General features: G+C 35.9%; 1 protein-coding gene across 4 annotated transcripts in view; it reads right to left on the reverse strand.

Moving 5' to 3' along the window:
• The window catches only part of MCTP1 (multiple C2 and transmembrane domain containing 1), a 288,852-nt gene that overhangs the window by 144,340 nt on the left and 129,509 nt on the right, over positions 1-15,003 (reverse strand). For 3 of the 4 annotated variants that reach the window (XM_069777634.1, XM_069777638.1, XM_069777637.1), the window contains 4 exons: positions 10,920-11,062; positions 8,068-8,147; positions 7,399-7,507; positions 381-419 (listed from right to left, as the gene is read on the reverse strand). In XM_069777634.1, coding sequence (XP_069633735.1) covers positions 381-419; positions 7,399-7,507; positions 8,068-8,147; positions 10,920-11,062 — 371 coding nt within the window. The remainder of the gene's footprint in view (positions 1-380; positions 420-7,398; positions 7,508-8,067; positions 8,148-10,919; positions 11,063-15,003) is intronic. The other variant, XM_069777635.1, reaches the window with a different exon arrangement.

Here is a 15,003-nt window from a genome sequence, read left to right on the forward strand (position 1 = left end):
AGTAATAGGAAAATGAAAGTTACCCTTTGGCATGAATTCTTTGTTAACATTAACAAGTAAGGTTTAAGGAAATTGTTTACACCTGAGAAATTAAAGGTTTTAAGAAAAGAATCAGGACATGTTTGCCACTTATATGAAGTTACTAGATGACTTCAAGATAGCCTAAAATGCTGTAACAAAGTTGAGAGGTTTAATGATTACATTAAAAGCTCAACTCTTTCATGATTTTGATTTGATGAAACACAAAACAATGTAATTAAAACACAATTAGAAGGAGAATAAATCCCGTGGCACAAGTTTCCGGTCCTAGATGGCACGTTTGGTAAAACATCACAATCCTTCCAAAAAAAAAAGGCAGAAGACCACATGCTAAAAGTTACCTTACTTGATCTTTTCCAACTCTTCCTCATTAGCATTGTCTGAAAATAAAATAGAGCATTATAATTACCTTTTCTCTGCAATACAGAAAAGGAGGCCAACTGTCTCCAACGGGACAATCCACATTTAACCACCACTACAACTGAAGCAGCAACACGTACACTCCAGCTACAACTACATGAGGCTGAATTAATTCCAGACAACTAGCAGCCCTGTTCACACCTAGGCATACTTTTCTGGGTGGTAGGAATGTCTCATTTCCAGAGACAATGCATTATGTGAAATCATTTAAAAGAAAGAAAGAAAGAAAGAAAAAAGAAAGAAAGAAGAAAAAATGAAAGAAAGAAAAAGAAAGACAGACAAAGGAAAGAAAGAAAAAGAAAGAAAGAAAGAAAGAAAAAGAAAGAAAGAAAGAAAAAGAAAGAAAGAAAAAGAATTAGATAAGCAAATGAAAAAATGCACGTGCCATTACTGATAGTGACTTCGATTTTGACTGATACTGGAATTACAATTTTTTTAATATTAATGTACTCCAATTTTTTGGAACACTACTGTTTAGCTCACAGGTGTAGCCGTGTAAGAGAAATCCTGGGTAAGGGTCCTTGGACAACACGCATCTCTTACAAAATCCTTAGGGTTACCACTGCCAATTAGTTTCACAGCAGTAAAGATAGCTCTTTGGTTTGATCATTATGCACATGGGGTGGAAAAAAAATTCATACTTTGACTCTAAAAAATCCAAAATGTAGTAGCCCTGTCCCATTACTTAAATAATCTGTAAAACCTTGGCACTGCTAGAGATAATGCACTGACATGCCAGGCAGCAAAGTGTCCACAGACACAGGTTCTAAATCATTAAATAAAAGAGACATACTGGTCAAGACAGATGTGGACAATTTATCTGTGAACACAACTGTTGCTTAAAGCACTTCTGTGGAAACATAGAGAAATTAATTTATACAATTTAATAACATTTAGCAGCCTGTCGTTGACCCAAGCAAAAATAAATCAAAGGCCATTAATTTCTATTGAAACTTTGTCATGAAAAACAAACATAATTTTTATTTTTTATGAACTCTTGCAAAAACACTATCTTTTTCAGATAATGGAAACAAGTTTTGAAATGCAAACATCTTCCGTGCTAAGAAATAAAAGTATTACATGGGGAAAAAATGAAAATGGGAGGAAATATGTGGGGTTTGTATTTTTGAAAGACCCAGAAATTCTTCAAATAGATACAATTTTGGGGGAGAAGAAAAACAACTAGCTGCTGAGGCAAATTTTTAAGCTGCTATGGACAGTGAAAGCCTAAACGCTCTGCTATAAGTTAATGATAACCATAGCGCTGTGGCTCTGGAAAATACACATAGATACTAAATGTTTTATAAAGCTGGAGAAAGCCATTTAACTCATCTTTACAGGAGAGGCACATAAGAATTAAGCAGCTTGAGGCCCACAGCAGGCCCTGGAGAAAACCTGCGAGTTGCTGGGTCCTGGCCAGCACAGCACAGCTCCTCCCTTCCCCATCATTGCCCAATCCTGCACAGCTACAAGTCAGAGCACAAGCTCAGCTTCACTCGGCTTCGTTGGGACCAGGCTGTGAGCAAGGAGGAGAACACAGCCTGACAGATGAATTAACTACATATCAAATCTTATTTCAACTCTGAGGGGTTCACTTTGAGTAGTAGCTACAGAAAGGTATGACCAAATTTGTTGAGAGTATCAGCGTCATGACCAGCTGCAGCAGGATAAGCTGAAGCCATCATAAACATCCTTAGAAGCCAATAAAAACAAATGCATAGCATCGGGCAGATTAGGATGGATGATCTACATGGAACTTCCTCATCTGAAAATATTTCATGCCCTGAGCCCATCTCTGTCATTCTTTTTTTCTATGGCGGTATTATCCCTCTGGCAAATAAATAAAACGTAATATTGCATTATAAGATTTAAGACAGCAAGCAAACTGACAGCATATTAATGTTGTTAATATTTTCATACAAAGCAAAAAAACCACTAAGCATCATTTGGGATAAATTATTTAAGAAAAAAACAATGCTGTGAATTTCATTCTCATTAAATAACAACATCCAAGAAGCACTCGTATGTTTCCTTTTTTCCATTCTCTATGCTACTCAGGCCATTGGCAGCAGTGGAACAGTAGTCCCCAATCTCTGCTGGCCCCAAAGCAACAATTCTCATCAAGCCACCAACTTTTTTGTTTCCTGTAGCTGAGAGTTGCCTTAAGAGCAAGGCAGGAAACAACTGTTGTAGAGAAGACATGGGAGACAAGCAGTTGTGATGAACTCAGAGTCACTCTGCAAGTTCTCCACTGACAAAATCTGCGCGCTGAACTCTGCTGGGGAGAGAGCCAGAAAAACTCACATGCGCTGTGGCACCCACAATTACAACACCAAACACAGAACCTGCAGACACCATGTACACATTTTTACTTGGCACGCATGCAACTTTACATGGCACACAGGCATGCACAGCACTACGTGTATCCAAAGATTAAGAGAAATATTAATAGAATACTGTCAGAATTAAAGAAACAAAACTTCATTGGAGCAGGTCTAAGAAAAAATCAAGTCGTTGCCAGTTCTGACTTCCTCTAAACTGGTCATCAAAAGGAGATATTAATGAAAAATACAGAAAGTATATCATACACACATTATTTTTAAAAGGAGAGTTAAAAATAATAAAAATTTTTTAGAGCTCACAGGTTTTAACATTTTTATATATACATACTTTGCTCAAACTTATATATTTCATGTCTTCTTAGTTAACACTAGTTATATAAGATATCGGTCCTCTCAAAACAAAATAATTAATGCTGCATTAATGTAAAGGACAAGTATTATTAACAGCACAGAACAAATGCAAACGAATTATTGGAACTAGTGCTACTGCAACTTAATTGTGTTAGGCTGGAAATAGATTATACTTTTCAGGAATACTAAAGACATTCTTATGTCTACAGTTGTATAAGAATAATTCATTCATCAATTTTGATTCACAATCTATGATTGTTCAAAAATCAGAATAAATCAGATTGCCTTCATTTGTCAGAACTCAAAAAAATAGGACTTCTATACATAGTTTGAATGAGATATTATAAGATTATTAGTTTAAAATTTCACATTTTCATGCCTTTAGAACAAGCACTAGGTCGCAAAAGGCAAAGATATTTACATATAAGATTTGCTAGAAATTTTTATTTGTTCACCTGCCTATACTCTTACATTAATACTCAACGATAACTGCAAGCTACTTCTGCATTTTCTTCCAGTAAAACAAAAATCAGATAGTGTGTTCTTATTTATGAAACTGGTATACTGAATCTCCTTCAATTGAAACCATGTCCAGTATTCTTCTACTGGAAAAACACAAATTGTAAACTACTTAAGCACTGTTTTTCACAATCCACCAGGACTCAAAGATAAATACTCCCCTCTCCTAGTCTGTAATATAATTTTACATACAGTTGTATGAACATATGCATATATTAATATTCTTAATTGATATCTGAATCCAAAGATGTAATCTGTTTTGATCTCAGGATCTCTCTTTCCAGCTACAAATTCTAAAGAACATCTCATCGGTCAGCACACAGAAAATCTGCATTTCACCAGAATTTCTTTCAGGAAGATAAAGAAGAGAATGCTCCTGTGTGTACCAAATCTCTCTCTCATCTCTTTGCACACCTCAAGGCTTCACAAAAGATAGTTCCACCCAAAATAAAATAAACTATTTCTCTGTCAAACCAACTGCTTATTTTTTAAATCACTTGTAATAATACCTCTCTCACAGACAGGTGGCAATATACAACAAGGCCCCCAGTTTAGTATCACTTCACTTGAAACTTCCAGCTGGAGTATCTTATCCTCCAGCATATTCTTATATTCAATATTTCTTATGCAGTGTGACAGAATCCATGTTCATGTAATACACAGCCACATTATTTTGATATGCAAATAAAATGCTCTGCTCCAAGACCTGTCCTCTAGCTATACAAACGCATCGTCAAAAGCCTTTATCTGCACACCAGTGCATGACCTCCAAAACACTCTCAGTTGCTCCCGTTCAGGCAGTGAAGGGATCTCCTTGGAAAGTCTAATCTGCATCAAAAAGTCACCAAACAACACATGACAAACAGCAAGTCTTGTTCAACAGGGCTGGGTTTGGATTATGGCTAGAGAGCTGCCCAAAATACAGGATAAGACACATGCTGCTTTTATGGCTACATGGGAAACCTACTGCTTCTTTTGTTCAAGCTATTCCTTTTTTTTATTTCCCCAATGATCTTAATAAATACTCTCATTTTAAATATATGGAATTAAAGTACCTGAAATTTAAGTACTAGTAGTTAATTTCTGAATTCTTCAGCCTTATGATTTAACCATTTTACACCATTTACATGTGACAACATGTGCAAGCAATTTAGAGTTATCAGCTGAACAAATTAAGACTTATTTGGAAGAGAGTATATTTTTGAAATGTAGGCTACATAGAGATATCAAACCAACAGTATTTAAATAAATTTGGAATGACTTAGGAGAAAAATGGACGTGATGTGAAGAGACAGTGTTTCTGTGTCTTCTATGCAGCAGTCATTAAAGCATATTTAAAGGTGCTCACAGGTTTTTATCTATATAATTCAACTATGCTATTTGAGTTATTACCTATATAGAGATATCCAGGTAGAAGGGAAGCAGTGATCATTCAAACAGCATGCTACACAGATTGGAAATGTATGAGTTGCTTTAATTACTACTTTATACAGGGCACATTTCCAGAGCAGACAAGAATTAGCCTTGATCCTCTAACATAACATTCAAAAAATATATTGATCTCAACACTACTAAATTCAATAAAAATTACCCTCATTATTACAAGACCTTTTAAAAATAACCAAGGATGACAGTTTAATTGGAGTGATACATTTGGTAATATATCTACTCCTTAGAGAGTAAATAAAAACTAATAAATAAATAAGTACATGTGGTAACTGAATAAAAGATAATTGTGGCTTGAATTATTAAACCCCTAACACATTCATATACAGCAATTCAATATTAATTTTGTAGGCCATCTTCCCTGCATTGTGACACAAATTCTCTGATTTTACTGCAACTTTGCCAGAACCGGTCTGAGATCCATATCTTGGCAAGACTGGTTTTTAATAAAAAATACAAAGCTTCAGATTAGGACTCAGAATGTTAATCTGAATCCTGGGCATTTTCAGAATGAAGTCACATATAACAGTTCGAATGGAAAGAAAAACTGGTCACTAGAGCTAAAACTAAACTTATTTAGTTTATCTATCACTTATTATTAAGTGAGTTATTGGTCACTTGAGCTAAACTAAAAGGATTAGCTTACTAAACAGAAAGCTAATAATGAAATGCATAACAGCACAAAACCAATTCTTCCTCCTGTTACAACCAGTCAGTTGGGTATGACAAAAGTTGCTATGCAGGAAGTCTATGCTGCTCCCATTACTTTTGATGTTCAGTTGTGAATTCACCAAGTAAATACCGATATGAAGGACATGTTACACTGTAGTGTCTTAATTTCACTTTCTCACGTGTGATTTTCTTGAGTGCTCTTGTATAATAGCTGAAAAACCCTGAGTGGCACAGTAGCTATCCTATCTGTATGATGAAAAAAGGAAACTAACATGCTGTCCACATAATGGTTTCCCACATAAAAATATAGTATTTCTGTGCTGCATGATTTAGGATTATGTCAGGATAATGCCAAAGCCACTTGGAAAAACAGGGCTATTACCAGCTAACTCAGAAATGCTGGTCTTACCCAAATACACACACACAAAAAAAAAATCCGGAATAAAATACATTTTTCAATTTAAGTGATAAACACTTGTGGTGCAAATTTGCAAGATAGTATTCTGAGTTGTCTGGACAAATGTATTGCTATAAGAAAGAAAAATACACTGTTTAAATAAAATTTCTGCACATTACTACCATACCCCATTATTTTTGTTAAAGTTCTAAGAGAATGTCATGAAGAAAATTAACAGATGAGAAACTTGTTTTCAAAAATCTACATCTCTGTCATACCAAATACCAAACACTTAGTTCCAATAACTGACTTACTAGCCTATTTAATAATAGCTAGGATAAAAGTGGAAAATGAACAATATTACAGCCTGCCAGTAATCCTCAGGTATGCAACGGGACAATGTGTCACACTGCAGCACACAGAAACATGTATGCTCTTGCAAAAACCATATAGTTGACCACATCCATGGAAAATTTCATCTGATAAATACTTTTTCCTTGACCCCTCTGAAGCCAAAGGAATCCACATTATTCTACAACCTCTGAGATGTTCTCTCTTGTATTTCTGCCACAGTTGTCCTACTACTGCTCAAGTCAAACGTCAACTGACAAAAAGCTATTAAAATACATCCAACTAGAAGCAGAATTTGTCACAACTAACAGGATCTAAAAAACTGGAAACTATTTTCACTTACAATTAAGCAGCTCAGAAAACTAAGATTGATGAAGGAATTACAATGAACCTAGGAAACCACACAATTTTGTAATTTAAATCTAGTCATGAAATTGAAAAACATCAAATAATACTTCATCATTAGATGCTAAAAAGCAGAAATACTACCTTTCTTCAAGTTTCTTTATTTTCAGTGTGGAATAGGATTCACATATCTAGAGATGGCAGCACTAGGTCCAAAATTCTTCACCAGCAGTTTACTGATATTTTTCCATATTAATCAGCACCATTCACCTGCAACTGACTTTATCTGAAATTGCTGAACATTTATGTTCCATTTGGATCCCTCAGTACTATCTGAGGGAGGATCCAATTCAGATGAAGTACGCTGTACTATACCAGAAACACTGTTCAGCGTTATTTTAAGAATTGGAAAAATCAAATTAATCTCAGAATATGTGGTTTAGTCTTGTGCTTTAAGTTATCCAGCCATAGAACAATTGCAAGAGTGATGACACATATCAAAATATTTAAAATTACCACTTCTCGCTGTTCTTCTCTAGGAGCCAACAGAACTGATAGCAATATACTTCCCAGATCATGGTCAGGGTAACGAGGATCCTTCAGACTCAAGGTAACATCTGTTTGTCTAGGAGATAAAAATATAAGTGTTTATTTTGATTTCGGGCTCTCAGAAAATGAAATTTCTGAATAATGAGAATTAAACGCATCTGCATTTATATGAAACTACTTGAAAATGGTGTCACAAAAATACCCTGTTTTTTGTTTTTAAGTATTGCAGTCTAAACACTCATAAATAAATACTAAATACTGTTACTCTGTGTTAAGTACTTATACATACAAAATTACTGAAGTAATTAAATCTGTACTGTACCATTAATGGATAAAAAACAGAAAGAAAACCCTTAAACAGTAGGTGGTAATGCTGTGAATAAAACCAAGATTAAAGTGGTTATAAAACTAACCTCTCCGTAGACACTGCAAAAAATGTTGTGCATGATCAGTTAATATATTATTAACATGCATATTACAGTAATTCCCTAAACATAAGTGTTCTTCCTTGGCTATTTTTACATGGTGTAAGCTTATATAATTATTTTCCAGCATAATGTTCTATTTGCAATTCCACAAACATGGTATTAGCAGATAAACATAAAGAATTACTCCATAGGCTTGTTTGTGCCATACTTGTTTAATTCCAATGAAGTGAGATCCAAAAATGCCGAACCAATAAAGTCATCCTGAAGTCCAAAGTCATAGTCAAAGACCTAAGATGCACAGGAGATAAAAGCATTTTCCAGTATTAGACATCTTTTTTTTGGTATTTTCTAGCTTTATGAATGGTTCTTTAAAGTCCTTTTCCAGAGTTATAGCTTCATGTTTCTTACATGCTAAACCAGGACTATCTGAAAGTAACCTGAAAACTTTCTGGCAACAAAATCAAGTTTGAAACTGCTTAAGTGAAAGTCAGAATGCATCATGTACAGACATGGGGGTATACTACTACTAGACTGCATATGTGAACAACATCAATATTATGAAAACAAAAGAAGCGTTTTTATAAACATAGGCACTAAAAGAAGGAAGACCAAAAGAATAACTAAAGTTAAACAGAATCATTGGTTTGCTATACATTGATGCCTTTATCAATTTTGCAAAATACAGGTAGGAGGGTGGGATATGGTTGTGAAAAGTGGGTTATTACAGCACTTGCATCAGTATCAGGAAAAATAAAATACACATTTTGAAGGTTGTATAAGTTTCTGGGGTTTAGAAATATTATAATATAAGATAAAAACTTAATGGATATGCGTAAGAAAATAGTGATATTTATTATTCTACTATGAGGACCCTGCCTACTAAATTGCTACCTAAAAAAGAAAGCATCTGGACAAATTTACTGACATCCAGACAGGAATCTGTGGCCAGTACGTGGAATGGTATCAATGATTTGAGATGGATTATGCATTGCCAAATCAGAAGAAAGAATAATAAATAAACTGGGCACAGCTTTGGAGGGAAATAAACAAAAATGGAGGGTAGCAACAAAGAAAAGTTGTGACACGAAATCACAAAGAAAATGGGAAAATGCCAATTATCAAAATCAACTTTCTAAGTAAGTTAAATTTTCTTGGCAAATATAGTCACAAGAATTTCTGAGGACCAGAATATACCTTCAGCTCCAAGTAAGAGTGAGACTTGTGAACAGCTAGTAATGAGAACATGTAACTCAGTTGTGACAGGCCTAGGTCCAAGGTATTCAACTTTGATGTAAATACTTCAACTATGGTGTTACAGAAACTCTTTTCCACGAGGCAGTTAAAGCTGTTCATCTTCTACAAATACCTTAATATGGACTGGGTTAAGGCAGTAGTAACAGAAATCCCATGACCCAAAGTCTACAGCACTGCTGCGGGACTCCAAGGGTTGAATGTGAGTATTTGAGCACAAGTCTCTCATATGCATTGATCTACCCGAGTGTGTACCCTCATGTTTTCTCTAATATTCATTCTAACGGGGAAAGACAACAAATGATGAAATTTCAGTTCATGTTGCAAAGTAGAATTGTTTTCTCCCCCTACAAATTATGAAGATGAAAACATAAATATTTTCAGCTTGGTACAATTTAATCATGTCTTAGAATATCTGAATAAGCCATAAAAACCTGAAATATTTCACACAATCTGTTCAGAGTACAAACATGGATGGATATTGTACCACTTGACACACTCCTGCCAGGAAAAAAAATTAAAAAATACACACACCTATTCCCTTGTGACCCTACTGCAGGGTCGGTATTTGACATAAATAAACCAAAACAGGTAGCTATGTTGTAAGTGTCCTTCTTTGAATCTGCCTCTCTCTTTCACAGTGCTGGGCACATGTTCGTTCCATATGAGTCACTAAGCTTAAGAAGGGCAGGAAAATGCCAATTGAGAATTATAATTAACTTTACACTTCTCTAATAACTATGTACTTTATCTGAGCAGAATAATGAAACATTGTACAGATTGATACTCGAAGCACTTTAAGTGGCATTCATCTACTAAAAAAATCTACAATTTGATATTTCAGTTAAAATTTTTGTTCTGTAATTGACATTAAGACTCGATACTGATCTGAAGCATCATATCATTTCAGACCAATTAAAAGGATTACGTAGGTAAGACTTAAGTTTCCATACTTTCTCAAAGTATTTTTGACCCAAATATGTTCTAATTAGAACCCTAAGTCTACATTTTTTTTATATCATTTTAGAACTTAATTTTTATCTAGTTTGTTTTACACAATTAAGGATCACTTTTGGATATAGATCACCATAAACTATTGGGGCCAGAAAAGCACCTTTCTGTTCTGTGCCTATAAAACAACGATCACACCTTTTCTAGTTTCCGTTCCAATATGGACAGCTAAGAAGTACTCGTGGCACTCCTGGCCTGTCTTGGATTTAAACTCAGGCTGTTTTTTCAGAATAAGTGATGCCTCTATTACGACAAAATCATCCTCACCTGTGACATACTGAGGGCAGTTACAATGTAAAAAAAAAAAAAGCATAAAGCATTACAAAACATATAAGCAAACCCACTGTGTTCAGGTACAAATAGGAAAAAAACCCCAAAACCTAGGGGAAATGGGCACACATCTTGATAAATTCTCAATTTAACCTCAGCAAAGAATTGCTTTTAATGGGATAGATTATGCTTCATATCAGAATTATGCAATGATATTTCCATAATTAAAAGGGATGCCATTATCATGAAACACAGTTTACTTTCTCTGTCCTCCTAAAATCACACGAAAGAAGTACAAAACAGTTATGGCCTGAAATAAACTAAAATGCCTGTATTTACCTTTTTTTTTTTTGAAATTTTGACATCATCATTCTACAGATATAATTTAAATAATTTTCATCTCTAAATAGTCTTTAGTAATGCACTATTGCACAATAAATTTTTCAGTATACAAAAATTAAAAAATCTAAATTCTTTCAATAACTTCTCTGTTGTAACTTAACAGACATAAGTAAGATAGTGTCTCACCTTTAGGTACAATGGTTCTCTCAGGTTATCTATAAGAATGCAAGCTTTTTCCTCCCACACAGGATTGAGGTTCTTGTGTATTGTTTTACTTCTAAATACTTCTTTTCCTCCAAGTTTGAACTTGACGTATGGATCACTAGTTCCTGTTAAAGACACATATATACTTTTAATTATGTCCTTTTAATACAATAAGGGAATGGAGACTAAATTACCTTCAACATAACTAAACGTAATTTCTACTGATAGTCAAATTAAAAACAGCAGCTGAAGAAAGAATTTCTTATTGTCACAATTTTGTTATTTTCCACAGTGTCACTACTCAGTTAATTCACTGTGTTAACATCAAATGGGTGCTTGCATCACTTCCTGTTGTTTGCAGTCCATACTCGGTCACACATGAAATACTGGCTATTGCAGTGTAGTCTTTAGTTAACAGAATTATGTCCTTATTAGGAGTAGGATTTTATCTTAATGCAATCACAAAAATTAGATTACAAGTGAAAATTGTTTCTTTAAAATATTAATCTAATTATCTTATACCTTTGAAAAGGCACAGGCTCCACTGACACCACTAGTGTAACTCTGCATTGACTTTATTGTGTCCAGGCTTCCCTCTTCCATGAAGGTACACTTCCTACAACACTCATGATGAGCAAATCAACTCTTAAGTCAGTCCACAAAGTTCACACGCTTCCTGCAGCAATCACCTACCTGCAGGACAGCACAGGTCTAAGCCCCATGATACAACTGAATAACAATTAACTATGACCAGAAAGACAACCCTGAAGGGAATTGAAAGAGAAATGTTAAATACGGCAAGAACGGCGAATGGATGGAACGTGGGTGTGGAAGTGTCAGAAGGAACAACTGGTGGAAGGAGGACTCTTGGGGTGGCACGTGCTGGGGTCAGAGAGATCAGCAGGCATCCAGGAGCACATCCGTGTCTTCTCCTCAAGACACCCATGTGGAGAGACAAAGGACAGCAAGCAAAAACCTGACGGCGCGCACAGAGGCGTTACGAGATGGAGAGATAAATCATTGCCAGCTACCAGAGGGTACTAAAGGGCACATCCAAAACCAGCACATACACGGTCACGCAAATAGCAGGAGCCCCCGAGGCATGAGGAGGACCCGTCGGCTGACATCCTTCCCCTCCCCGTCATGCATAACCCGGACAACACACCTGCGCTTGTGAATGAGCGTGCGGGTGTCAGAGTGTGAAAGCAAATGACCAAAATCGGCTTTGATTCAACATAAAATCACTTTCCCCTGCCACAAGGTTTCACACTGAGATTTGCTACATTGCCGTCACCACACTGCGATGCTATTTCACCCAATCTGACCTCAACTCCGGATGCACTGACTAGAGTTGACGTGTGGGAAAGAGAGTGAACCTGGGGGAAGGACAGGGGCAGAAGGGGACAAATGCCTCTTCCACTTGTGTCCAGCAGTCCCACCATGGAGACCAACGGTCGAGCAGCAGGACACTGCCCTTTGACAAACACTGAAGTTGTGCCTGCAATGGTCCTCATGAAACCGCTGCCTCCGTCATGAACTGAAGAAAGACCACCCATCTTTCCTGCACATTTTGATTACAAAAAATACAGTTAAGTCTTTAAACAAAAGAAAAAAGCTAGATAGAACATTCAAATACCTTCCCTAAAATGCCGGTTCGTAAGATTTCATTGTTATGTAAGTGAAATTCATTTTAATGAAAAATATTGGATGGGATTCATATTTCTACTTCTCTCTCAGCTATTTCGGAACCTTAATAATATTTGAGTCTAACTGATCCAAGACTACCTTAAAATAAACAATAATTCTAGCACGAATAATAATTGCTTCTTCATGAGCAACATCAAAAATGTAAGACAGCCTTTTTTTTTTTTTTTACTTCTAACGCTTTTCATGAGACTGGCATATTCTAGAGGTTTGTGTTTACATCCACTGAGAAATGCAGTCATTAGCTTTTATTCAAATTGCAACATGCTCTTCGAAATAAGAGCTTTTTGCACTATTTCATGCAGCCACAAGATGTCAGTACTCTTTACCGAAATTATATATTCCTTTCAAAAAACTAGAGCCGTGGAAAACTTCTGATCTCATGTGTGACAGGGTGACAGTCACTCCCTTCTATAATTATTGGGGCAGAATTTCAGTGGCGTAAAAATGTTTAGTCTAGCACAATTAACTTGTTACTTGGTTATTCAAGCAGTGGTGACGCTTTTTAAGGCAAAGATCAGACATTTGAATTAATTCTGTGAAATTGAAGAATACTTTGAACACAGACACCAACAAATCAACAACAGTAATACAAGCCATTACTCCCCCACAAGCTGTAATTCTCCCACTGGTTTTCCTCACGGTTGCTTTGAAGTGCAGACAGCTGGCCTTTAAGCACTATCTTTTACTGTGCAGACTCCAAAAATCTCAAAAACTCTTTTGAAATTTGAAATCGATGTAGAATACTGTTGCGAGATACATATCCAATGAATTGTTTAAGATCCAGATGTCAAAGAATTCAATATTAACTGATTTTTATGTGTAGATGTACTAGTAGGGTGGGTCAAATGTTACTTCCACTTACAATACATTGCAAAACCTCAGGGGGTCTATCTCTGTGCTATGAACGCTGAGAACCACTAAGGAGCTTGCTTCGACACATCTCTACTTTAAAGCTGAGAACTCATTAGCTCCACTTAGTTAAAAGCTCCATGCCCTTCACAGACCTTTTCCATTCCTTGAAGAAAGAACATCAAATTTTTAAAAGTGTATGTATAAAGAAATGCAAGATTTAAAAAAAAATAATCTAATCAGCCGTGCAATCATTCAGTAATATTTTCACCTAATGGGAGGGCAAAAGGAGGAGCAGAACAGAGACCAAAACTTGGTCCTTTCTCAGTTCTGCTGAACTGCATCAAGTAACCTCCAGTACTGCTCTATGGCACAGGCTCCCAATTTTAATATATATTATAATAACAACAGTTTTCACATATATTATATAATTTTAATATAGTAACTGTGCATTCATGTTAATATAACACTACTAATAACACATCAAGCATATTTTAATATATTGTTTAAATATGTAGTAATATACTACTATGTAATTTTAATCAACAATCAACAATCTAATTCACATATTACTGCTCTTTTAAAGAGAAAAATAAATTCAGTTTACTTGGGACCTTATTGTTAACTGTGATTACAAGTACATTAAAACCAGAAAGAATCAAAGATCACTCTGAGGCTGCAAGAACCTGACATCTGTCACGGATTCTTGTTACTCAAGTCTCTGACTTTTCATCACTTTCCTGCTTACCAAACCATTCAAAGGAACCTGACGCATGAAGGCCTAACTGCACAAACATTTGTCTTACCCATAGCAGTTAAGAACATCATCGTGAGCCTTCGCTCACGAGCTTAAAACCTTCTCTCCAAAAAACCCACTCGTGAGACACTGCTCTCTTGCTGAAGCACCACTATCGCCTGTGTAAAGGCAGTAAGGACTCTTGGCACAGGGTGGCAGACTCTCTTTTCCTAGGAAACATTGGCCCAACAGACACCTAAAGATGCTGCCAAAGTCCGGGAGAGAAACCATCCATCATCCGTCCCAGCCGCTGTGACCTGACCCTGTGAACCAAGGACCCCTCTGGTCCTGCAGGTCTATCGCCAGGGTCCGACATTTCTCCCTCTGTGCAGGCACCTCCTAAAACGGATTTTGCTTTGCAAGTTTAGGACAGAGATTAGGTCTCGTAAGCAGACATAAAAGAAGATTAAAAAACATTTTGCTGGAGAAATGTTCAAGATGTTTGTTCATAGGAATACTAAACTGCTTTTCGGAAGGAACAACAGCTGTGTGGTAGAGTGCAAGTACAGCAAAGGCAAATTTGGACAGAATAATAATCAAAGTTGTATTGGATAGAAAGAACATGCATTCCCAATAAATTGTATACATTTACTTAATCAGTTCCCGAGGCTTCACAACAGGCTTTTCAAGATTATTAGGCCACTTGTTGAACAGACTTTTTTCCTCAATGAAATCCCATTTAACATAATATGGTAAACCGCTAACCAAACAAAA

The sequence above is a fragment of the Haliaeetus albicilla genome, chromosome Z (genome assembly GCF_947461875.1).
Source record: "Haliaeetus albicilla chromosome Z, bHalAlb1.1, whole genome shotgun sequence".
Classification (NCBI taxonomy): Eukaryota; Metazoa; Chordata; class Aves; order Accipitriformes; family Accipitridae; genus Haliaeetus; species Haliaeetus albicilla.